We start from the raw sequence: 26,939 nt of genomic DNA, 5'->3' as shown, positions 1-26,939 counted from the left end.
CACTTTCAGGAAGGTTACGGAATTGGAGATGATGCTTTTTCTGTCGCATATGATGGATGTCGACGACTTATATGGCACGATGCCCACAATCGAGCTCAAGGCCAGTCAGCTTGGAAAGCAGGTGACATCTTGGGGTGCCTTCTGGATTTGACTGTGCCTGAGGCCATCTTTTACCTCAATGGGGAGGCCCTCGCACCCTGTACTGATGTGTTTGGCATTGCAAGGTAATAGAGCTCTGTCATTCCTCTTCAGTTGATAACACACTTCAGTTTGAATATAGTAAGATAAGTGGAAATAGCTGAGTAGTACATTAGAGAAAGAGAACTGGAACTGCTCATTTCTGCATTATTTTTACTCTTGTTACTTCCATCTACATTTTATCTGTTCCTTGATATGCATCACACATCCCTGATGCCCTCATTGCCACTTGTAACAGCCAACATTGTGTTTCTTGTCTGTTGTCATCATTTCATTGCTGATTATTGCTTGCTTCAACCTACATCCTGTTTCCCTTGACCTAGTGTTCTAGAACCTCCCTGCCTATCCTTGAGTAATACTGTTAGCTCCAACCCTTGCCTCTCTTGTTGTGAAATAAAGGTATCATTGATTCTGAAACAAAATTAAGCAGCTTTTTTTACCACTAGCCAAACAAAAGTTGTTTCAATCTTTGTTTTACGAGGGCTATCCACAAAGTACATTACGTTTTGGAATTAAAAATAAATAAAGTATTGGAAATTTTTTTTATTATATACAGATGAAAGCCACACTTAAATACTACTTTTCTACATAGATGCCATTTAAATTAAGGCACTTATCGTAGCGATGGACGGGCTTGGAAATTTCTTCGTCGTAAAATTCGGCCGCCTGCGCCTTCAACCATGTGGTTACCTCTTCTTGAAGCTGTGCATCGTCATCAAAACGCTGCATAGCCAACCACTTCTTCATTGCTGGGAATAAGTGGAAGTCGCTCGGTGCCAGGTCGGGGCTGTACGGCGGATGAGGAAACAACTCCCACTTAAAGGATTCGAGAACTTCACGAGTGGCATTTGCCGTCTGGGCCCGGACGTTGTCGTGAATCAGCAAGATCTTTGAGCCCAACTTTCCCCTGCGCTTGTTTTGTATTGCTCTTCTGAGGTTGTGCAGAGTTTTGCAATACCTTTGAGAGTTTATTGTAGTGCCTCTTCCCAGGAAATACACAAAAATCACACCTTTTCTGTCCCAAAAGAGGTAACCACGTGGTTGAAAGCGCAGGCGGCCGAATTATACGATGAAGGAATTTCCAAGCTCATCCATCGCTACGATAAGTGCCTTAATTTAAATGGCAACTATGTAGAAAAGTAGTATTTAAGTGTGGCTTTCATCTGTATATAATAAAAAAATTTTCCAATACTTTATTTATTTTTAATTCCAAAACATAATGTACTTTGTGGATAGCCCTCGTATATTGGAATCAGTGTGGTACCTCAAGTATGATGTTTTGGTTTCTGATCTCCCAGTATACAAGTATGCACTGAAAAGCAATTAAAGGAGATGAACAGAACTGAAAGTGTAGAGCTTTAGCCAATGAAGTGTCATTCTCTTTTTACTGCACGTTACACTAAGGTGAAAAAAGTCATGGGACAGTGTTATTCACACGTACAGATGGTGGTAGCATGGCATGCGTGAGGTACAAAAGGGCAGTTCATTGGCGGAGCTGTCATTTGTTCTCAGATGATTCATATGAAAAGGTGTCTGATGTGAATATAGCTGCATGACGAGAATTATCACACTTTGAATGCAGGATGGTAGTTGGAGTTAGATGCATGGGGCATTCCATTTCGGAATTCAATGGGGAATTCAGTATTCTGAGATCCACAGTGTCAAGAGTATGCCGATAATACCAAGTTTCAGGCATTATCTCTCATCACAGACAATTCAGTGGCCAACAGCCTTCACTTAGTGTCTGAGAACTGTGGTGCTAACAGACAGGCTACACTGCATGAAATAACAACAGAAATCATGTGGGACATGCAACGAATATATCTGTTTGACAGTGCAGCGAAATTTGGCATTAATGGGCTATGGCAGCCTTTGCTAACAACACATCAGCTGCATTGTGTCTCCTGGGCTCATGACCATGTTGGTTGGACTATAAATGACTGGAAAATTGTGGCCTGGTTGGATGAGTCCCAGTTTCAGTAGATAGGAGCTGATGGTAGGGCTCTAGTATGGCACAGACCCCACAAAGCCATGGACCCAAGATGTCAACAGGGCACTGTGCAAGCTGATGGTGGCTCCATAATGGTGTGAGCTGTGTTTACGTGGAATGGACTGGGTCCTCTGGTCTAACTGAACCAATTGAACCCATTGTTGAATAGAATTGGTTATGTTCAGCTATTTGGGGACCATTTGCAGCCATTCATGAACTTCATGGCCCAAAGAAAGATGGAATTTTTATAGATGACAATGTGTGATGTCACCAAGCCACAATTGTTTGCGATTGGTTTGAAGAACATTCTGGACAGTTCCAGTGAACGATAGCGCCATCCAGATCACTTGACATGAATCCCATCAAACATTTATGGGACGTAATTGAGAGGTCAGTTCGTGCACAAAATCCTGCACTGGCAACACTTTCTTAGTTATGGATGGCTCTAGAGAAAGCATGGCTCAGTATTTCTGCACAGGATGTGCATCGACTTGTTGAGTCCAAACCACATTGAGTTGCTGCACAGCAAAATATGGTCCAACACAATATTACGAAGTATCCCTTGACTTTTGTCACCTCGGTGTACATGACAATGAAAACAAGGAAGAGAAAGACAGTGACAGTGAGAAGAGAGAACAGCAGTAGGAAGGAAGGAATGAGATTTTAGCAGTAAGAGAGCAGTGACAGTGAGAGAAGGCTGTAGTAGTCTGACAGAACAAAGAGGACTGTGGGTGTGACACAGAAGACAATGACAGAGAGACACAAAGAGAGAGCGACAGTGAGTTGGACGGAGTGAGTGAGTGAGTGAGTGAAATTGACTGTTCAAAGAAAAGAAACAGAACAGAGTCAGTCAGTCAGAAAGCACAATTGGGAGTGGAAGGGTATGAGCGACTTACAGCGATGGCCTAATAGGTATAATTAACAGAAAATGCTGATCTGAAGCCCCTTGTTGTGGTGAAAGCTGTTTTGCACTTGGACTCAAACCCAAATCCATGCTCTCTATGAGTAATACTCTTATCAGCAGAAATGTCCAGACATGTTAAGGGCCACCTCACAGTGTCATTCTGTCAGTATATTTGCTTCAGAACATGACATAGGCTTTAGTAGCTTAGCCAGCAAGAGCATTGCAAGTCAAAATAGGTGGTCTGAGTCTGAATTACAATCAAGACAGTTTTAATGAATCAGAAGATTTCGTAACAGCATACAGTATGCTCTAGGGCAAGAGGTTAATTCTGGTATTCTTATTTTATTTATTTATTTTACTCTACTGATACTGAGAACTATGAAATACACGTACATAATTTTTAAACACTTACTTGTGATTGAGTGGTTATACAAGTAGGGAACAGAAAATGTAGCATCTATTTTTGTCAAATTTCACATCTCTCTTAAATAAAAAATAAATGATTAAAAACACAAATTTAAAAGGTTGTCACACTACATGAGACAAGACAAACAAAGCATTTGCTCTGTGAAATTGACTGTTCAAAGAAAAGAAACAGAACTACTGAGTGTGAATTTTATGACTGGAATGTTTATTTTTGCAAGAACTTCAACAACTTGCTTTCTTTTTTTTCTTTTTGTTCTGGAAATGGCTTTTATTTTCTTTGTTTGGAGGTAGTTGAAATTTAAAAAATGATTTTTCTGTTGAAAAGCAGCAGCATTTTCCCACTGGTGAAGTGAATGCATCTCCAGTTGAAGGTGTTTCTGAACATTGTCTGTCTTTCTATGCCCAGTTCATTGAATGCATAATCTGCAGACTGTTATTTTTGACCTTTCATGGGCATTCATAGCCATACAACCCATGCTTTACAACGCTAAGGATAGAACTGATTAGGCACATAGCACAGAAATAGAATTGAAAGTAATTATTTTAGTGTGTGGGAAAGAATGTCAGTGCAGTCAAAAAAGTGACAGATTTTATTTTCTAATCACTATAGTGCAGAGTGCGAAGGCCACAAGGATAAACAAACTAGAATTTTGATCTCCAGAGAGGAGAGGAGTGGTGTGGGTGAAACAAGCCCTGCCTTCTTCTTGAAGTGCAGCAGCCCATACTCACATTCTGTGAAAGCAGAACAGACACATTGTCACAGGAATCGCAAATCTCTTCTGGTATTGTAAGAGTTGTAATCAAAATCCATGCTGGGCCAGGTGTAGTCGCCCCAATCATTTCAAAATAAGAATAGAAAACAATGGGCAATGCACAAGACAAAGATTTTGGGAATGGCTACTGCACAATTGCTTTTTGAGGTTGGGAGAGTATTGTTAACGTGTAGTTCAGGCTTGACCTCTAGCAGCATTCTATAAAACCAAAGTTCAAAACATCTGCCACCCTGTCTGCCACATTACTTCCTGTTAATGTCTATTTGCTGCATTAATACCAGCTTTTGAACTTCAGCTAACAAAACAAACATAAGCGTTCTTTGTTATAAAATGCTAGGTCCTAAAGCTGAGTAATATGTTGGATTAAGTGACATGTATCTTAAATAAACCATTCAGCTGCCCACAACTGACCGGAGCCCAATATGTTGTTGTGTTTGTGTACAGCCCCCCCCCCCCCCCCCCCCCCCCCCCCGCCTCAAACAGATTCTTACACTCATTGTCTTTCAAAATTGGGCTCCACCAGATGATGAATAATACCAGTAACTGAAAATTGGTTACATTTTTGATATTTATGTACAGAAAATAAAGCTATTTCAAACTCTCTCTGATAAAATAGTGCATCTTGATAAAATTCACTATGAACTAATGTCTATTAAGTAATATTGTCTTTCCACATTTTGAAGGAGAATTCGCATCTGTTTTACATTTATCACAAAATAAGAGTTTTTTCCGGTCCCTGGTTATATCATCAACAACAGAAAGATTTTCTGTTAGCCGGCGCCGCTGCCCCCCCCCCCCCCCCCCTTCCCCCACTCTGTCGTGTTTTATGTATGATAATAGCTGTTGAAACAAAACAAGATGTACTAGGAAAGGAGAAGTTCAGATTGCTTCCTCTGAAACCACTTCCTTCTCAATTGTGCATTACTTTCAGCTTTGAAAGTAAGAATGCAAAATATTTTGCTATTTAACATAAATGTTAAATAAAATCTTAAAATTGCATAACAATCTTCTAATAAATGCAGCACTATTATGGTGTATTTATACTCACAGGTAACACAAGTCTTCAAAAATTATCTTGAACTAACTTTTAAGTTCTTCTTTAACTGATCTCTGCAGAAAAAGTCCTCTTTGTCCAATGAATCTGTGCATACAAAGGAAAGCATCTAATTCATTTGTGATGGAGGTTTATTTGTCTTGGTTGACTTTCAGTTGCATATTTGCTCAACATTAAGCTCATTTGAAACACACAGTTTTCGATGTAACAAGACGTCACATTATTAAAAGTTTCACAGATAGACTCCAAACAATGCTGAAAGTCTCTTCGTAGTACAAGTGAAACAAAGCAAAGAATTTTGTTCTGTCAAACATTTAGATGACAAATGGCATACTTGTTGCAAATTTAATATAGAACAACAAACTGAACTACAGCTGGAACATTTTTTTGCGATATCTATATCTTAAGGATGCCATCCAGAACATTGTGGATAACTTTAGTGGTCATTTCAATTATTTTACTTACATTTAGTTTTCACATAAGTATAAATTTAAACAAAATTATATAATTAAAATAGTGGTAACAGATCATTAAATAATTATGATTTAACATGGTATATATGCCCCAGGAAATTTGGAGAAAACCCAGAAATTTTTTCATCTGGGAGAAAACCGGGAAAACCCTGGAATTTTTTAGAATTCCAGGATTTTTTCATTTTTTTAGTTCAACTTAAAACCTTTGCATTTTTGACTGGTAAGAACTTATTCTCTAACAAAGAATTTTACTTTAACTTGCTATTGCAGAATAATACTGCAGTGCACGTAAATGAGAGGAAAATACCAAAATGAAAAATTTAAATTACAAAGGAAATACGTCATTTACAATAAAACACAATGTGCACACAAGCATGTGCTGTGTGTTGTTGTAAATGGCATATTTTCTGCCAACAGCAAAATGTGTCAAAGGCTTTATGACAAAAACTGTGCAATAATTCATAACAACAAACACTTTTCGATAAGTGTGATGTCCCAACTGTTTACATTAATTTCATTTGATCAGTTGCCAGTGAGCTCATGCGCATACGACGCAGAAGGGAAATCCCTTATGAACAGTACTTCTCCTGCGTCTGCCTACTTGAGTGTGGCTGTTAGTTATACAATCAGTAGCAGCAAGATGCTAACCAGAAAAATTTTTATAGCACGCCAAAGCTGTCAGATTCACAAATGCGCAGAACAGTCTGATTTAAGTGGAAAGGGGGGGGGGGGGCAAAGGGCAGGGTGATGCTAGCCTCACCTCCACGTGACGTATTTACGGTTCGCGAGTTTGTTGTGTTCGTTTACAGCTTTCACGTCAAATGAAAATTAAATGGGTTTCTGTCACTGGGAGCTATGAAATGAATTAAAATACAATCGTGTAATTATGGAAGACTAACATATGTTATTAGTTTCAGTTTTCTTATTTTGTTTTATTTCCACATTTGTACAATCAAACATTAATCTTCTTACAGAACAATGAAGTTATTTTTATTGCTTTGCTAAAGAGATTTGGGTTTTATTAATATTTTCTGCAGAGGCAGCCAATTTATTTGAAACGAAGTCTTTCATTCCACACTATTGGCTAGTTTTAATTGTTCGCTGATTTTAAAGTGCACATTTTCATCTCCTGCATGTATGATGTAACGCCACAATTAAGAACCAAGCGTGAGATAATACAGTACTGGTACTACAAGAAAACTGTCATCCTGAAACCGACACTGAAAAACTTAATAACATGTAGGAGCCTACGTCGTGTGAATCTGGACTTATGAATGTCTACATTAAGCAGAATTATGCATTTTAGTATGGTTTATGAAATTCCAATGCTCTTAGGGTATGTCCTGTCTCTTTTACCGCAATATGTAAGATCTGTTATGCTACATATGTACGAATATAAGTAAATGTCCAATTGTAGGTGACTAAGCAGTAGTATTGAATAAAAATATTGACAGCGTAAGCAGAATTTTACAAATCTGCTTTCCGTGAGAAACAGTATTTTTTGATCACAAGACATGTTTCATAACTTGTCTTGTACCTCCTCTAGGCTTGATGGTATTTCATAATTTGTGTTGTTTATGTCTTAAGTTTAAAGTACGCCATTGTTTGGTAAATTAAAGACTGGCAAAACAGTGTTTTTATCATTGTAACTCCCCACGAGGCTTTATATTTATTCCTGGAGTAGAATGTAAACTGCTAGTTATACAATTTCTTGGCTTCACAGATAACCTTGTTAATTTTTTATACCATTTGAAAAGTCATGAGAAACTTACTGTCCTTAGTTTTGGAGTACACAAAGAATTGTGTGTGTTTTTTTTTTTTTTTTTTTTTTTTTAATTTTAGTAAGAGTTTTGTATTCCTTCTTACTATTTTTTGCAGTGCTGTGTGAAAATGTTAGATAACAGTATTGCAAAGTACGAATAAAAAAAATCTATGTTAGTCACCATAGAGCAAAATATTAGTGTACTTTAAGCTGTAGGGTCTAGTTTTGAAATGAAAATGTTAATTACAATAGCTCCATTTGTCCCCTCTGAACGACATGCTGCTGAGCTGCACAGAGGCATGTGATGCTCCAGTACACACAAAATTCCAGACAGGTTACAAAAACCATATGAACAGAGCAAATATCAAGAACAGGCTTCCACAGTCATTGTAACTGCACATGTGCAGTAATTCTTGCTTCCTGACACTCTTTGGCAAAACTCAAATGAACCTATTTCTATGTTGCGGGAAAATATTTTGAATGATAGTTTGAGAAGTGTTACTTTCAAAGTAAATTTAATTTAATGCAAGATGAATTATGTTTCATGTGAGGATATGTGATGAATTTCTTTAATCGCAGAGCATTTGACTCTCATTCAGAACTTAATACTTGAGGACCGCCATTTACAAAAATTTTGGACCCCGAAGACCAGCCATTTATGTCATTATTTAAAATTTTACTGGCAAACTTTCTTTTGGTGTATTTGAAGGGTACACATGTAGAAAAGGACTAATATTATTTGTGAAAGCTTAGCTTTACTTGTAGCAATACTATATGTAAAAAATAAAAACTGAACTCCATCCAGACAGGCCATGAAGGCCCAGCAGTACTGACCAACTGCTGTGTCATCCTCAGCCTAGAGGCGTCACTGGATGTGGATATGGAGGGGCATGCAGTCAGCACACCACTCTCCTGACCATATGTCAGTTTATGAGACCAGAGCCACTACTTCTCAATCAAGTAGCTCCTCAGTTTGCCTCACAAGGGCTGAGTGCACCCTGCTTGCCAACAGCACTAGGCAGACCGGATGGTCACCCATCTAAGTGCTAGCCCAGCCCGACAGTGCTGAACTTCGGTGAACTGACGGGAACCGGTGTTACCACTGCACCAAGGCCGTTGACATACTATATGTATATTAATTTAAATCATTAACTTTCCCAATTTGTGTGTTTGTGCTATTTAACAGTGATGTTGCTATTGGGTGACTACTTCAAGTGTCATATGCTCTGAATATCTACTGTCATTGACTGGTAAGATTGCATGACATCATGAGCTCTGATTGGGTGACAAAAGCATGTCACAGTCTTTATTTCAGTGGTTCAGATACTAATGCTGTATTTGGTGGACCTTGTGTTTATACATCTGTAATAAGGAAATACACGGCGCGCATGTTGCTGTGCATCAAACATCTTTCCAAAACACATTGGTTTTTTGCCATGTTCCATTTCCTAAAGTACAGGGAAGTTCTATGCCAGTGTATAAAACCATTACCATTGAAAGGATTGATAAATTAACAGCTCTGAGGGAAAGTACACTGTCAGGAAACACAGAAAAAGTGTATTTTTAACTGAGAAATCTGGGAAAAATCCGGGATTTTTTTCTTCTTGTCCGTGTATACACCCTGTTTATAGATCTAATGTTCCAAAATGGGATTCCTATGAGGATTAGTTTACATTTTGGTCTTACATGAAAGAAATTTTTTTTTACAGTTAAAGAATAAATTGTAAATTGTAGTATGGAACATCTTAAATAAAATTTCATGGTTTCACAAATTTTGGTGACATTTGCTATTAACATTTGCTATTACCTGAATAAATTAAATATTGACAATATTATGAAAAGGATAGATTGCTACTCACCATATTGTGGAGATGTTGAGTCACAGATGGGCACAGCAAAAAGACTGTCAAACATATAAGCTTTCAGCCAAAAAGGCTTCGGCACGCGTGCGCATGCGCGCGCACATGCATGTGTGCATGCTGGTCTAAGTGCAATGAAGACCTTTTTGATGGAAAGCTTACTTGTTTGACAATCTCTTTGCTGCACATATCTGTTACTCAGCATCTCTCTGTATGGTGAGTAGCAACTTCCCTTCTCACAATATTATTACTTTCCATCCTGGATTTTCCATTGTTTTAAACTAAAAAAAAAAAAATAAATAAAATACTGGAAAGTTATAATGTTTTTGACAAACATTAATCTTCAAAATTACATCCTCACCTATTGTTTCCCGTTTTAAAGGGATATTAATAGGATACCTAAACTCTGGGAATTTTACTTTTATGTGTTAGGTGTGATGCAAATGTTGTTATTAATTGCAAAAAGTAAGTGGAATTATTGTTGCTGTAAAAGCTCCACTGTATGATGTGCTCTATCAGAAAACATGTATTGTTCATTTTACAACTAAACTGGTACTAATACTCCAGATCCAAAAGTGATATCTACATCTAAATAGATACTCCGCAGGCCCTGTACCATTACTTGTCATTTCCTGTTCTGTTTCTGTTCCACTCACAAATGGAACGAGGGAGAAACAATTGTCTATATGCCTCCATATGAGCCCTATTTACTCATAGTTTATCTTTGTGGTCCTTATGTGCAATGCATGTTGGCTGCAGTAGAATCGTTTGGCAGTCAGCTTCAAACAGTTCATTTTCTGAAACTGTCCTAAATGTTGATGTTGATCATTTAACTCCCACTTCAGGATGGGAATCGTCAGATGACAGGAAATAACATGCTTGACTGTAGTATGTGAAAAATGACACCAATAGATTGCCTCCATCTATCAGTAGCAGTAGGCTCCTCCCCCCCCTCCCCCATGAGCCATGGACCTTGCTGTTGGTGGGGAGGCTTGCGTGCCTCAACGACACAGATAGCCGTACCGTAGGTGCAACCACAACGAAGGGGTATCTGTTGAGAGGGCAGACAAATGTGTGGTTCCTGAAGAGGGGCAGCAGTCTTTTCAGTAGTTGAAGGGGCTACAGTCTGGATGATTGACTGATCTGGCCTTGTAAAACTGACCAAAATAGCCTTGCTGTTCTGGTACTGTGAATGGCTGAAAGCAAGGGGAAACTACAGCAGCTTTACTGTATGATTAAATGATGATGGCGTCCTCTTGGGTAAAATATTCTGGAGGTAAAATAGTCCCCCATTCGGATCTCCGGGCGGGGTCTACTCAAGAGGACATCGTTATCAGGAGAAAGAAAACTGGCGTTCTATGGATCGGAGCGTGGAATGTCAGATCCCTTAATCGGGCAGGTAGGTTAGAAAATTTAAAAAGGGGAATGGATAGGTTAAAGTTAAATATAGTGGGAATTAGTGAAGTTTGGTGGCAGAAGGAACAAGACTTTGGTCCGGTGAATACAGGGCTATAAATACAAAATCAAATAGGGGTAATGCAGGAGTAGGTTTAATAATGAATAAAAAAAATAGGAGTACGGGTAAGCTACTATAAACAGCATAGTGAACGCATTATTGTGGCCAAGATAGACATGAAGCCCACGCCTACTACAGTAGTACAAGTTTATATGCCAACTAGCTCTGCAGATGACGAAGAAATTGATGAAATGTCTGATGAGATAAAAGAAATTATTTAGGTAGTGAAGGGACACGTAAATTTAATAGTCATGGGTGACTGGAATTAGAGAGTAGGAAAAGGGAGAGAAGGAAACATAGTAGGTGAATATGGATTGGGGCTAGAAGGTTGTATACATGGAAGAACCCTGGAGATAGTAGAAGATATCAGATAGGTTATGTAGTGGTAAGACAGAAATTTAGGAACCAGGTTTTAAATTGTAAGACATTTCCAGGGGCAGATGTCACAGTCTATTGGTTATGAACTGTAGATTGAAACTGAAGAAACTGCAAAAAGGTGGGAATTCAAGGAGATGGCACCTGGATAAACTGAAAGAACCAGAGGTTGTACAGGGTTTCAGGGAGAGCATAATAGAACAATTGACAGGAATGGGGGAAAGAAATACAGTAGAAGAAGAATGGGTAGCTTTGAGGGATGAAGTAGTGAAGGCAGCAGAGGATCAAGTAGGTAAAAAGACGAGGGCTAGTAGAAATCCTTGGGTAACAGAAGAAATATTGAATTTAATTGATGAAAGGAGAAAATATAAAAATGAAATAAATGAAGCAGGCAAAAAGGAATACAAACGTCTCAAAAATGAGATCGACAGGAAGTGCAAAATGGCTAAGCAGGGATGGCTAGAGGACAAAGGTAAGGCTGTAGAGGCTTATCTCACTAGAGGTAAGATAGATACTGCCTACAGGAAAATTAGAGAGACCTTTGGATAAAGGAGAACGACTTGCATGAATATCAAGAGCTTTGATGGAAACCCAGTTCTAAGAAATGAAGGCAAAGCAGAAAGGTGGAAACAGTATATAGAGGATCTATACAAGGGTGATGTACTTGAAGACAATATTATGGAAATGGAAGAGGATGTAGATGAAGATGAAACGGGAGATATGATACTGCGTGAAGAGTTTGACAGAGCACTGAAAGACCTGAGTCGAAACTAGGCCCCCGGTGTAGACAACATTCCATTAGACTTACTGACAGCCTTGGGAGAACCATTCCTGACAAAACTCTACCATCTGGTGAGCAAGATGTGTGAGACATGCAAAATACCCTCAGACTTCAAGAAGAATCTAATAATTCCAATCCCAAAGAAACCAGGTGTTGACAGATGTGAAAATTATCGAACTGTCAGTTTAATAAGTCACAGCTGCAAAATACTAATGCGAATTCTGTACAGATGAATGGAACAACTGATGGAAGCTGACCACGGGGAAGATCAGTTTGGATTCCGTAGAAATGTCGGACCACGGAAGCAATACTGACCCTACGACTTATCTTAGAAGAAAGATTAAGGAAAGGCAAACCTACGTTTCTAGCATTTGTAGACTTAGAGAAAGCTTTTGACAATGTTGATTGGAATACTCTCTTTCAAATTCTAAAGGTGGCAGGGGTAAAATCCAGCGAGCGAAAGGCTATTTACAATTTGTACAGAAACCAGATGGCAGTTACAAGAGTTGAGGGGTATGAAAGGGAAGCAGTGGTTGGGAAGGGAGTGAGACAGGGTTGTAACCTATCCCCGATGTTATTCAATCTGTATATTGAGCAAGTAATAAAGGAAACAAAAGAAAAGTTCGGAATAGGTATTAAAATCCATGGAGAAGAAATAAAAACTCTGAGGTTCGCCGATGACAACTTAATTCTGTCAGAGACCGGGAAGGACTTGGAAGAGCAGTTGAACGGAATGGACAGTGTCTTGAAAGGAGGGTATAAGATGAACATCATCAAAAGCAAAACGAGGCTAATGGAATGTAGTTGAATTAAGTTGGGTGATTCTGAGGGAATTAGATTAGGGAATGAGACGCTTAAAGTAGTATATGAGTTTTGTTATTGGGGGAGCAAAATAACTGATGATGGTCGATGTAGAGAGGATATAAAATGTAGACTGGCAATGGCAAGGAAAGCGTTTCTGAAGAAGAGAAATTTGTTAACATCGAGTATAGATTTAAATGTCAGGATGCCGTTTCTGAAGGTTTATGTATGCAGTGTAGCCATGTATGGAAGTGAAACATGGACGATTATTAGTTTAGACAAGAAGAGAATAGACGCTTTCGAAATGTGGTGCTGCAGAAGAATGCTGAAGATTAGATGGGTGGATCACATAGCTAATGAGGAGGTATTGAATAGAATTGGGGAGAAGAGGAGCTTGTGGCACAACTTGACTAGAAGAAGGGATCGGTTGGTAGGACATGTTCTGAGACATCGAGGGGTCACCAATTTAGTATTGGAGGGCAGCGTGGAGGGTAAAAATCGTAGAGGGAGACCAAGAGATGAATACACTAAGCAGATTCAGTAGGATGTAGGCTGCAGTAGGTACTGGGAGATGAAGAAGCTTGCACAGGATAGAGTAGCATGGAGAGTTGCATCAAACCAGTCTCAGGACTGAAGACCACAACAACAACAACATCAGTAAGCTATTGATGCAAATCCCAGTAAGGAATGTCTTGAATAGTGGGGTTATGGGCTCATGTGTAGTCTCAGCATCCTCTATAAGTTTCATGTCACATTTAATGATTTTCATATGGTTTTGGATCTGCACATGAAATCCTAAAGGCTCTTTTTGAAATTGCTTTCTTGATTGCTGTTTCTTAACATCTGATTTCCTTATTCCAATTCCGAATTGCCACTTACTAGCAATAATAAAAAATTATTATTATTATTATTATTATTATTATTATTATTAAAGTAAATTATTGAAAAATCTTGCGAAATCTTATAAATAAATTTTAATTGAAATGGCAGCAGACAAATACATGATGAGTCTTCTTTCAAATTTAATTCATAAACATTGAGTAGATCTGTGGAATAGATTCTTCAGATACTGATTTCGTACATATTGTGAGAGGACAATAAATGAAGGAATGGTAAGAGTACCCTCCTGTGCCATTGGCAGGGGAAGAGTGAGACATTAGTCCTCTGCACTTCAAGCATCTTTTGGAAAGTACTAATTCAGTAACTCATAAAATATTTAGATCCCTCTTTTGTTGTTATTCATTGTTCATGAATTGAAACGTGATTACAGTGTGCTAGATTTGCTTGTAACAACATTCCCCCCTCCCATCTGTCACTCCCCTCCACATGTCTGCCAGTTGTTTCCCACATTTCAAAGGATTATATGTTTTATGGAGCCTCTTCATAAAAAATGTATTCAAAAAGTTCCCAGATTGTGGCAGTTTCAGAATTAGTCTTCCATATACTGAATCAAATATGAGAGCTACATCTATATACATACTCCACAAGCCACTGTGTCCTGCGTGCTGAGGGGTAACTTTTAGCACTACTAATAATCCTTTCCTGTCCCACATGCAGACAGAACAAGGGAAAAACGACTGTCTATATGCCTTTGTACTCGCCATAATTTCCCTCTTATTCATGATCCTTACACAGAATGTATGTTGATGGCAGAAACTCATTCTGCAGTCAGCTTCAAAAAGATCCATTTGATGAGATTCATTGTTTGATATTAATTTTCATTTACTTTCATATCCTTCTGAAATTTTCTTTGTTAAATAGTGATGGCATTCTAGATCATCTTAGTTGAGTCTGCTCTTGAGCTCTTGTACAGTATTTTCAGTTTGGTAAGAGGAATTAGTCAGAAGGAGACACATCCAGTGAATAATGGGGATGGTGTGATGTTAAGATTTCCTTTTCAGTAGGAAACTGGCGTGACTCACTGGTCGGATGAGCTGAGATGTGCTGTAACTCTTGTTCATTTTCACTGAGAACAGCAATGACATTAGCGAAACGTATCATTGATGAGCTTTCACTACAAAATTTAATTCCCCTGTTGATCCCTTCTTTTCTTTTCATCATTGCTTCTTCAAAGTGTAAATTGAGCAGAAGGGGTTAAAGACTGCAATCGTATATTGTACTCTTCGTAATCCAAGCAGTTCATTCTTGTCTTCCAATCTCTTTGTTCGCTATTGGTTCTTGTACATATTGTCTATTATATCTTTCCTTATAACTTGCTCAGATTTTTCTCAGAATTTCAAACGTCTTGCATGAATTAACATTGTCAATCACTTTTTCCAGGCCGACAAATTGTATGAATGTATCTTGATCTTGATTTTCTTTGCCCCCCCCCCCCCCCCCCTCAAAGTCTTGCTTGCATTATCAATTGCAATGTCGGAACTGCCTCTCTGATTGATGCTCTTTGATTTTGGAAAGCCAGACTGATTGTCTTCTAACATATCCTCAAATTTCTTTTGCATATTATTATTGTCAGCAACTTGGAGGCCTGAACCATTAAGCTGGTTGTGTAATAGTTGTCGCACTTACCTGCCTTTGCTTTCTTCAGGATTGGTTAGATTATATTTTTCTTGGAAGTCTGATGGTATGTCTCCAGTCCCATATATTCTTCACACCAACTTGAATGATTGATTGGTTGCCATATTCCTATATGATTTCAGAAATTATGAAGGAATATTTGCTATTCCTTCTGCCTTTTTTGATTAAAAGTCTTTCAAAGCTCTGTTTCAAAACACATTTGAATTGAAATTTACCTCACTCTGTCAGGAGTTTCTGGTTATTTCCCAGGATTACCTTTGCAAAAATACCAGATTCATTTCACAGAGCCGAGGCTTGGTCTTGTATGTGTACTTTTTGGCTCATCAGCTGAGAGAGAGGTTGGACTCATTGACTTTGTTAATAATCTTTCTAGCTCCACTCTATAATGTACTACCCCTTCCCTTCTCTGCAAGAGTGGAAAGTCTCTCTGGCAATGCCCATTGTGCCCCGGGAACCACTTCATCACTCGTCAAGAAACGTATTAATTTGTGACGTACATAACATGGCAGAAGAGTCACTTTGCAATTGCTAGATATGCAAGATTCTTTATTAGATAGCAAGGAAGTGGTGAACTATGATCACACTTGAGAAATGTTCAATGCTAAGGCAATTTCTCAACACTTTCGTGGCTACCCTTGAGAAGTTGTCAATGATGCTGTGCTTTCAGAGCGACTGTGCAGAAATACTGTACAATGAGGCGTTGAGTCGCAGCAGTTAAAATCGTTTGTCTTATGTACATGCAAGGAAGGATTTGAAATTGTCCTTTCTACATTGGTATCAAATGCACTACCTTCGTTAATTTTTACTGTAGTAGTAGTAGTAGTGTTATTAGTAGTAGCAGTAGAAGATTTCTCAGAAGACGAAAAGAGAAATGCTATAACCTGCTATACCCAGAAACTACTTACATACATTTACTTATTGTAGAAAGAAAAAAATTATCTGAATGCATTTTTACTCCCCCTTACCGCATTATCATTGATTTTTGTTTAGAAATATGATTTTATTAACCATTTGGCCCTTTAGGCTGCTTCTTTGTTTATAAATAGTCCTGTTACAGAAAATATTCTCTCACTGGGAGCAGAAGCTGCAGGTATTGTGGGGTACTGTTCTGCCATGACAGCTAGACCTGGGTAACAATTCTCATTTTTCATCCAGCACTGTGTAGGATTCTTCATGCGTTGTAGGTATGGTTCTTCCAAATATTGTTGGATGTCCGGGTCAGTACTATCATGGCTGCTTTTCATTAGGTTTTTATTGGAAATTTCTTCATTGAAAGAAGCCCTGGCAATTGATTGGAAATGTTACTTGTGCCTAGTGTCGTTAGTGGGTGAATGAGTAGATCCTGAGGTACCTATTATGTGTGTGTGCTCTGGAATGAGGCTTACAACAGCATTTTTTGAATGAGTGGGATTCATAAATGATAACATTTTGAATCTTAGCTCAAGTACAGTAGTAACTGCATTTACTCAGTTTGTTTCTATTAATTCTAATGTATTTATTAGTGAGTGGTGCAGATATTTCTGTAACTTTTGTGCCATTAAGGTAGCTCCTTTTCCTTTGCATAGGGTTAGGAGTAGCTGTCAGAGTTCCGGAATAGCTTTTGAAAGAGAGATATAGTTTTAAAATGTTACGTGTTAGGGATTCAAATGGCTCCAGTACACATTTGTTCAGAATTTGCCATTCCTCAAGTGTCAGGTTGTGAACAACTGAACACTAAGGTGATAAAGAGGTTGCAAAGCATTCCTTTTTCCCTAGTAGGTGTTGTAGCGTATAAAATGGACTGTTCCCCCATCAGGTTTTTGTTCCCTAAGTTACTTTATTTAAAAGTTTTTCATTAGATCCAGGATTGTGTGGAGTTCTTCATTATCAATGCAACTGACCATTTTTTTAAAAATCTTTTTCCGTGTAACACAGGGATCACTGTTGTTGTTAAAAGAACGTCTCACAACTAAATTGATAGTGTGGGCTAAAGATGATTCCTGGTCTGCCACTTTGAATAAGCTCTATGGTGACCATCCTTTTGCTGGCAGTGTCAGTTATGATGCTTACAGCTTTGTTTTTTATGTTTCATACTAAAACCACTTTGTCTAAAGCCTCACTAATATTAGAGCTGTATGCTTTTCTGGGAAACTGTACGTCTCAAGAGCTAAAGCTTTCAGGCACCAGTTACCGTTAATGAAATGACCGGTTACTCAACATATGCCTTGCAGTTCAGTGAAGCCCAGATATTGGTCATTGACCCTTTCAGACCTGAATTTTTTCTAAAGAAAGGAAAAAATTTTCTTTCTATGGGAATGCCCTTAGGTAATTTTTTTATGATTTTAATGCAAGACTGAAACAAAAATAGGTAACCATTCTCAAAACATACTTTGTAAACGTTGTTCCATTTTATTGATTAAAATAACTAATTACAAAATATTGCCTATTGTAATAAATAGTAAAATATCATTCAACAATTACCATGCAAAAGAACAATGACAATTTTCAGTTATACAGTGGAATACAGCAAACCACGTATCCTGGTGGTTATGAGCAGCTGCCCACTGCCACACTGCCTTCTGATATTTTCATGATAATGCTCCACAGTTGGCAGCATTTGCACGTGATGAAGAGGTTGAACATTCGCAGGTGTGTACCTCAGGTTCCCATTGGGAAAAAATACTTCTATTGCAACTGAATGTACACAATTGTAGCCAGAGGATCTGAAAGGGTTAAAGAAACACAGATAGTCTGTCACTTCCAAGATTACAGTCCCTTTCTCTCTATGGTCATTTTCTTCAATTACATGGCACATGTTTTTTTTTTTAATCAAATATTTTCAATCTAACAGTGCAACAGGGTGTCAAAACCAGTGTCCTCTATCTCTGAGAGTTGCTGAAAATTGTCCGTTATTGTGGCCATCAGTGCTGCATCTTCTTCTTGCTGCCATTTACTTCCCTTTTGATGAGAAACATTATATTTAGTTAGATCAGTGCTTATGCAAGAAGGTACATTTTGCTTGAGAACTAGTCTAGTAAAATTACATATCATAACATGCAAAAGCTTGGATAGTTTTGGCATAGGGGTATGTTAAATGATATTGGGTCCAATTTAAAATTCGAAGTTTTCTGACAATGGTGGATTGCTTTGGGCACTATCCGACCTTTTCCACAGCATTGGGTTTTTGTGTATTTGAATGAACAACACACATACCTCTGTATTTTCTTTTGAATAAATCCAAAAGAAAAGAGACCACACAGCTAAAAGTACGTTACCTTTACTCATTCTATTGTTTATGTCCACCCAGAAATTTTCATTGTCATATTAATGTTACCTTCTCCTTTTTTTCTTTATATGATAAGATGATGTTTTAGGTATTAATTTTTTGCTTGCTGCCAATCACCAGGTTCTCTACACTTTTAAGTCTTTATACCTGTACTAGTTTTTCATAGATCTTGGTAACTAAGAGGTGAGGGATCCATTTACTTTGATTTATTCCCATTGAAAATTTTGCCGATTGTCAAGGGCCTTAACATGCTGTGCTGTGGTACTCATTAAACTAGTGTTGCTACAATTGATCAGCGTGATCAGATGTTGCTCATAGTCATTTTGTTTTTCAGTAAATCTTATATATTTGTATGTTCACAGGTCAGGATTTTTTGCAGCAGCGAGTTTCATGTCGTTCCAGCAATGCCGTTTCAATTTTGGTGCAACTCCATACCGCTTCCCACCAAAGGATCGCAACTTTCAGAGCTTTAACATGCATGCCACTCTTGATCCTGCAGACAAGGTTGTCCTGCCCAGGTATATTAAGCCATTAATGGTGTTATATAGAAAGTCAATAATTTATTTCAGTTATGATTCTTTTTCATGATGTCCAAATAAAGAGAAAAGAAGTTAGCATGCAAATCAGCAGTGGATTGAAAGAAATGGCAAATCCAGTAGCTTTGAGGTTGCTGGGTGTGTATATATATGTATAGTTAGGCTATAAATTGGTGATGGTGGTGGTGATAGTAGTAGTAGTAGTAGTAGTAGTAGTAGTAGAAGAAGACCACCTATAGTATTTTAAGCGGCAGCAGGAAAACATACATATAAAAAATGTTTTACATACACAAGCTTTTGGAGCCAGTGGCTCCAGGGTTGAAGGGGAAGGGGGAAGGAAGAGGGGCGAAGGAAAAGGACTGGAGAGCTTTACAAAAACGGGTAGAATTTAGAAATGCCACCCAGAACCCCAGGTCATGGAAGACTAACCATCTGGTAAGTTTCCCCTGACTGAGGTTCTGGGCAAATTTCCTAAACTTACCCCTTTTTGTAGACTTCTCTTGTCTTTTTCCTTTACTCCTCTCCTTCCCCTTCAACACTTCTGCTGGAAGAAGGAGCCACTCACTCCAAAAACTTGCATATGTAAAACCTTTTCTTTTATGTTTGTTATCCTGCTGCCACTTAGTGAGAAGATTTTTTATCTATCCAATTACATTAAATTGTAAAAAATGTATTATTTTTGTTGTTATAATAGATATTTTATGTATAATATATTTCATGATATCTGAACAAAACAAAAAAAAATTGTGAAATTGTGTGCCGAAAGTAAGAAATAAGGCAGCTTAAAGAAACATTTGATGCCCCTCATTTGCTGTACATGATTTTGAGCATAATTCAGGGGCATTTCAAATGTTTCTCTATTTTAGTTCATATTTTTAAATGAAGTAGTGCACGAAACATTATACCTTTTATAAAACGATGGAAAATCCAGGATGGAATGTAACAATATTATGAAAAGGATAGTTGCTCCTCGCCATATAGCGGAAATGCTGATTCGCAGATAAGCACAACAAAAAGACTGCCACAAAGATGAATGTGGCTTCAGCAGACTGTGTGCGTGTGTGCGTGCGTGTGTGTGTGTACGCACGCACGCGCACGCCTGTTGTATGTTTTTGACAAAGGCCTTGTTGCAAAAACGCTCTACCGACTGAGCTATCCAGGCCCACGCACAAGCATTATCGTACAGCTGCATGGTGTGCGAGTGATGACAGTCTTTTTGTTGTGCCTATCTGCGACTCAGCCTCTCCGCTGTATGTGAGTAGCAACTGTCCTTTACATAATATTATAAACCTTTTATAAATTTTGTGGCATAATGTAAATTCCAGGATGGAAAAATACATACAATAAGGGAAGGGCAATCACTTACTATGTAGAGGATTGCTGGATGGTGCATGTAGTAGAAAAAGTTAACTGTAGCTTTTGAACTCTTGATCTTTTTCTGGTAAGAGTACAATCATGTGCTGCCACCGCCCCCCCCCCCCCCACCCACCCACACACAGTAGCTGAGAGACTCATGCTGCTACTGCGAGCATGTGTAAAGGTATCTGTGTGATTGTGTGTTCACATAAGCTAGTTTTAGCTGTTTCCTACTGTGTCTCTCTGTGTGCCACATACCAATCATCTGTAGGTAAGTGGTTGCCTTCCTCTCATTTTATGCATATTAAAGAAAATAGCATTTTGTGAGGTACATGCTTTTCTTGAAATATCTTCAAAGAAAGCCCTCAAACTACTGAAATATCAGACTTCTTTCGGAAGTGGTAAATTGCCACAAATATTCAATTTTTAACAAATGTTATGATAAAAAATGCCGTTCTTCATAATCCTAACATAATGTTGCATAAACTACTTTAAGACTGTTTCGTAAGATGTTCAGTAACATTATGTATACCCGTTTTGTAATTACTTTATAGAAATACAGTTTTGCAAGAAATTAAAATAGACTGCTCTAATAACTACTTAAACACTTTGGCATATTGTTACTGTGTGAATTATTTCTTCCTCAGTTTTTGTTTAAGTTGGTCTCCACAGTTCATAAGTAGTCATTATGTAGTGGTTATCTCAGCAGCCCCGACAATGGGTGTCAGATTATACAGAGGAACTTTGCAGTCCTATCAGCTATTTCAATGATTGCATGTAGTCAGATCAGTCAGAGGGGGCTTAGTGAGCATAATGCTGGTACAAGAAAATGGTCATCAATGGCATAAAGCTACTTAAGAAAGCTGGAGAGTATTGTGAAGTCAGAAAGATGATGTAAGCTGGAGTCCTAAAAGTACATTCCAAGTAAAATAACAAAAGATGACAAAGATTCATGCTGGTGTAATGGCACCATTTATGAATAGTGAAAAAAATGGAGACCAGCACAATCTTGGTACAGAAGAGATTGCACACATAACTAATAGACAAAAGTTAATGATAACTCCCACATCAGTAAAGAAGGGCCATAGATGAAGCTTGGAATAATTTTCATAGTCAGGTCTTGGCAAAACATTTGTCAGAACGTCTTAGGAAGTTCTGATCATACTTAATCAACAAACTAATCCAAACCTTCCGTTCAGTATGTCAAAACTGAAGACCCAGACAGAAAGCAGAAATTTTAAACTCCGCATGCAAAAATATATTTACATGAACGAATACTACTGTGCAAATGTTCAACAGCTGCACAAAATCACAAATTAAATACACTAATGTTAGCACATCTAGTATTTAAAATCAATTAATGTACTTAAAGTGAACATGGCACCAGACCCCGACAGTTTCCAATTCAACTTTACATTGGATATGTCATGGAATTAATTCTTTTTCTAGCACATGTTCATTAAGAATTGTTTACCCATTGAATGGTGCGATGTGACTAAAAACAATTGCAGGTCATTATCATTTACAAAATGGGTAATAGTTTAGATGCACAGCATGTTGTTGTTGTTGTTGTTGTTGTTGTTGTGGTCTTCAGTCCAGAGACTGGTTTGATGCAGCTCTCCATGCTACTCTATCCTGTGCAAGCTTCTTTATCTCCCAGAACCTACTGCAACCTACATCCTTCTGAATCTGCTTAGGGTATTCATCTCTTGGTCTCCCTCTACAATTTTTACCCTCCATGCTACCATCCAATACTAAATTGGTGATCCCTTGATGCCTCAGAATATGTCCTACCAACCGATCCCTTCTTCTAGTCCAGTTGTGCAACAAATTTCTCTTTTCCGTAATTCTGTTCAATACCTCCTCATTAGTTATGTGATCTACCCATCTAATCTCCAGCATTCTTCTGTAGCACCACATTTCGAAAGCTTCTGTTCTCTTCTTGACCAAACTATTTATTGTCCACATTTCGCTTTCATACATGGCTACACTCCACACAAGTACTTTCGGAAAAGACTTCCTGACACTTAAATCTATACTCGATGTTAACAAATTTCTCTTCTTCAGAAACGCTTTCCTTGCCATTGCCAGTCTACATTTTATATCCTCTCTACTTGGACCATCATCAGTTATTTTGCTCCCCAAATAGCAAAATTCATCTACTGCTTTAAGTGTCTTATTTCCTAATCTAATTCCCTCAGCTTCACCTGATTTAGTTAGACTAAGTGCCATTATCCTTGTTTTGCTTTTGTTGGTGTTCTTATATCCTCCTTTCAAGACACTGTCCATTCCGTTCAACTGCACTTTCAGGTCCTTTGCTGTCTTTGATAGAATTATAATGTCATCGGCGAACCTCGAAGTTTTTATTTCTTCCCCATGGATTTTAATTCCTACTCCGATATTTTCTTTTGTTTTCTTTACTGCTTGCTCAAAATAACGATTGAATAATATCGGGGATATTCTACAAACCTGTCTCGCTCCCTTCCCAACCACTGCTTCCCTTTCAAGCCCGTCAACTCTTAAAACTGCCATCTGGTTTCTGTACATATTGTAAATAGCTTTTCGCTCCCTGTATTTCACTCCTGCCATCCTCAGAATTTGAAAGAGGGTATTCCAGGCAACATTGTCAAAAGCTATCTCTAAGTCTACAAATGCTAGAAACGTAGCTTTGCCTTTCCTTAATCTATCTTCTCAGATAAGTTGTAGGGTCAGTATTGCCTCACGTGTTCCAACATTTCTACAGAACCCAAACTGACCTTGCCCAAGGTCGGCTTCTACCAGTTTTTCCATTCGTCTGTAAAGAATTCATGTTAGTATTTTGCAGCCATAACTTATTAAACAGATGGTTCAGTAATTTTCACATCTGTCAACACCTGCTTTCTTTGGGATTGGAATTATTATATTCTTCTTGAAGCCTGAGGGAATTTCACCTGTCTCATACATCTTGCTCACCAGGTGGTAGAGTTTTGTCAGGGATGGTTCTCCCAAGACTGTCAGTAGTTCTAATGGAATGTTGTCTACTCCTGAGGCCTCATTTCTACTTAGGTCTTTCAGTGCTCCGTCAAATTCTTCACACAGTATCATATCTCCCATTTCATCTTCATCTAAATCCTCTTCCATTTCCATAATATTGCCCTCAAGTACATCACCCTTGTATAGACCCTCTATATACTCCTTCCACCTTTCTGCTTTCTCTTCTTTGCTTAGAACTGGGTTTCCATCTGAGCTCTCGATATTCATACAAGTGGTTCTCTTTTCTCCAAAGGTCTCTTTAATTTTCCTGTGGGCAGTATCTATCTTACCCCTAGTGAGATATGCCTCTGCATCCTTACCTTTGTCCTCTAGCCATCCCTGCTTAGCCATTTTGCACTTCCTGTCGATCACGTTTTTGAGACGTTTGTATTCCTTTTTGCCTGCTTCATTTACTGCATTTTTATATTTTCTCCTTTCATCAATTAAATTCAATATCTCTTCTGTTACCCAAGGATTTCTATTAGCCCTCGTCTTTTTACCTACTTGATCCTGTGCTGCCTTCACTATTTCATCTCTCAAAGCTACCCATTCTTCTTCTACTGTATTTCTTTCCCCCATTCGTGTCAGTCGTTCCCTAATGCTCTCCCTGAAACTCTCTACAACCTCTGGTTCTCTCAGTTTATCCAGGTCCCATCTACTTAAATTCCCACCTTTTTGCAGTTCCTGCAGTTTCTTCAGTTTTAATCTAGAGTCCATAACCAATAGGTTGTGGTCAGAGTCCAAATCTGCTCCTGGAAATGTCTTACATTTTAAAACCTGGTTCCTAATCTGTCTTACCATTACATAAACTATCTGAAGCCTTCCAGTATCTCCAGGCCTCTTTCATCATTCTTGAACCAAGTGTTAGCTGTGATTAAGTTATGCTCTGTGCAAAATTCTGCCAGGTGGCTTCCTCTTTCATTTCTTACCCTCATTCCATATTCACCTACTATGTTTCCTTCTCTTCCTTTTCCTACTGTTGAATTCGTCACCCATGACTATTAAATTTTCATCTTCCTTCACTATCTGAATAACTTCTTTATCTCATCATGCATTTCATCTGTCTCTTCGTCATCTGTGGAACTAGTGGGCATATAAACTTGTACTACTGTGGCAGGCGTGGGATTCGTGTCTATCTTGGCCACAATAATACGTTCACTGTGCTGTTTGTAGTAGCTTACCCACTCTCCTATTTCTTTTATTCATTATTAAACCTACTCCTACATTACCCCTGTTTGATTTTGTATTTATAACCCTGTATTCACCTGAACAGAAGTCTTGTTCCTCCTGCCACCGAACTTCACTAATTCCCACTATATCTAACTGTAACCTATACATTTCCCTTTTTAAATTTTCTAACCTACCTGCCCGATTAAGGGATCTGACATTCCACGCTTTGATCCGTAGAACGCCAGTTTTCTTTCTCCTGACGACGTCGTTCTCAGTAGTCCCCACCCGGAAATCGGAATGGGGGACTATTTTACCTCCGGAATATTTTACCCAAGGGGACGCCATCATCATTTAACCATACAGTAAAGCTGCATGCCCTTCGGAAAAATTACGGCCGTAGTTTCCCCTTGCTTTTAGCCGTTCGCAGTACCAACACAGCAAGGCCGTTTTGGTTAGTGTTACAAGGCCAGATCAATCAATCATCCGGATTGTTGCCCTTGCAAGTACTGAAATGGTTGCTGCCCCTCTTCAGGAACCACATGTTTGTCTGGCCTCTCAACAGATACCCCTCCATTGTGGTTGCACCTACGGTACGGCTATCTGTATTGCTTAGGCACACAGGCCTCCCCACGAACGGCAAGGTCCGTGGTTAATTATAGGTAGGTATCATTAAATTCTGCCCATTCCAGAATCCCAGAGGTTATTGTAAGCTCAGCGATTATGGTGTTCCTGAGGAAATATAGCTTCTCTCAAAGAATCAGCATGGATTCACACACATAAAACTCGTGTGGAACTCAGCTTGCTATTTATTCATTAATGACATAGTGCAATCAGTAGATGCAGATGAGCAGGTAGGTAGATTCCCAAAGGTGTTCAACACTGTATCACATGATCAACCATCAACCAAGTTACTGCCTTATGGAGTATCTTCGCAAATAGGTTACCCTGAAGAGTAATTTATTAATAGAACTCAATATGTTCTACTGGAATGCAGATGTTCCACAAAAACAAAAGTAACTTCAGGTGTGCCCCTGAAACGTGCAACAGGTCCTCTAATGTTCTTGGTAACCATAGATGATTTATTGAATTGGATTAGAAGTGCTATACGATCATTTGCTGATGATGCAATTTTGTACAGGAAAGTATTGTTGTCAGTTGACTGTAAGAAAATGCAGAAAGACTTGGACAAAATTTCCACTTGGTGTCATGAATGGCAGCTTTTTCAGATATGAATAAATGTAAGAAAATACTTATAACCAGAAGGAAGAACCAATAGTATTTGATTACAAGATTAGTGGTGAACATACTAACCATGTTACATTGCTTAAGTATTTATGGGTAATAATAAGAAGCAGTGTAAAATGGGACAATCATGTGAACTCAGTATTGGAGAAAGTGAAGTCATAGATTTGTTGGAAGGGTTCTGAGAAAATGCAATGCATCTCTAAAGGAAATAGCATGTTTTTGAGTCATCAGTCTTCTGACTGGTTTGATGCAGCACGCCACGAATTCCTCTCCTGTGCCAGTCTCTCCATCTCAGAGTAGCACTTGCAACCTACATCCTCAATTGTTTGCTGGGTGTATTCCAGTGTCTGTTTTCCTTTACAGTTTTTATCCTCTACAGTTCCCTGTAGCACCCTTATTAGACCACTTAATTTCCAACATTCGTCTGTAGGAGGAAATAGCATATAAGACACTAGTACAACTGATTGTTCCTGCACTTGGAGTGCTTATCAAGTAGGCATGACAAAAAATTCAGAACCATGCTACTAGATCATAACAGCTTGATATAGCCCATATGAAAGTATAACGGAAGTGGGACTCATTGTATCTCACAGAACCCTATTGGGCAGATTCAAATAACCTGTAATTGAAGAAGGCTGTGCAAACACTATGCTGCCACCACAGATTATTTCACATAGAGGTCATAGAGAAAGATAAGTGAGATTAGGGTGCATACAGAGGCATACACTATATGAATATTAATATGGACACCCCTGTGTAATGCAGAATTGACCACTAAATGTCACAAGAGGTGTACCTATCAGTATATGTGAGGGCGTGTCAAATGAAAACTGAACACGTGCTATAACGGGACCATGGAAGAGTTCCATTCAAAACTAGTCACCACATGTGATAAGACATTTATACCA

The 26,939-nt window shown here is 38.5% G+C and overlaps 1 protein-coding gene across 1 annotated transcript in view; it reads left to right on the top strand.

Moving 5' to 3' along the window:
* The window catches only part of LOC124795322 (RING finger and SPRY domain-containing protein 1-like), a 150,652-nt gene that overhangs the window by 92,500 nt on the left and 31,213 nt on the right, over positions 1 to 26,939 (top strand). Inside the window, exons 8-9 of the mRNA XM_047259295.1 lie at positions 10 to 224; positions 19,075 to 19,230. Coding sequence (XP_047115251.1) covers positions 10 to 224; positions 19,075 to 19,230 — 371 coding nt within the window. The remainder of the gene's footprint in view (positions 1 to 9; positions 225 to 19,074; positions 19,231 to 26,939) is intronic.

The sequence above is a fragment of the Schistocerca piceifrons genome, chromosome 4, assembly GCF_021461385.2.
Source record: "Schistocerca piceifrons isolate TAMUIC-IGC-003096 chromosome 4, iqSchPice1.1, whole genome shotgun sequence".
Taxonomy (NCBI): Eukaryota; Metazoa; Arthropoda; class Insecta; order Orthoptera; family Acrididae; genus Schistocerca; species Schistocerca piceifrons.
Note: the sequence above shows the minus strand (reverse complement) of the source record. Positions and strands in the feature narration are given on the sequence as shown.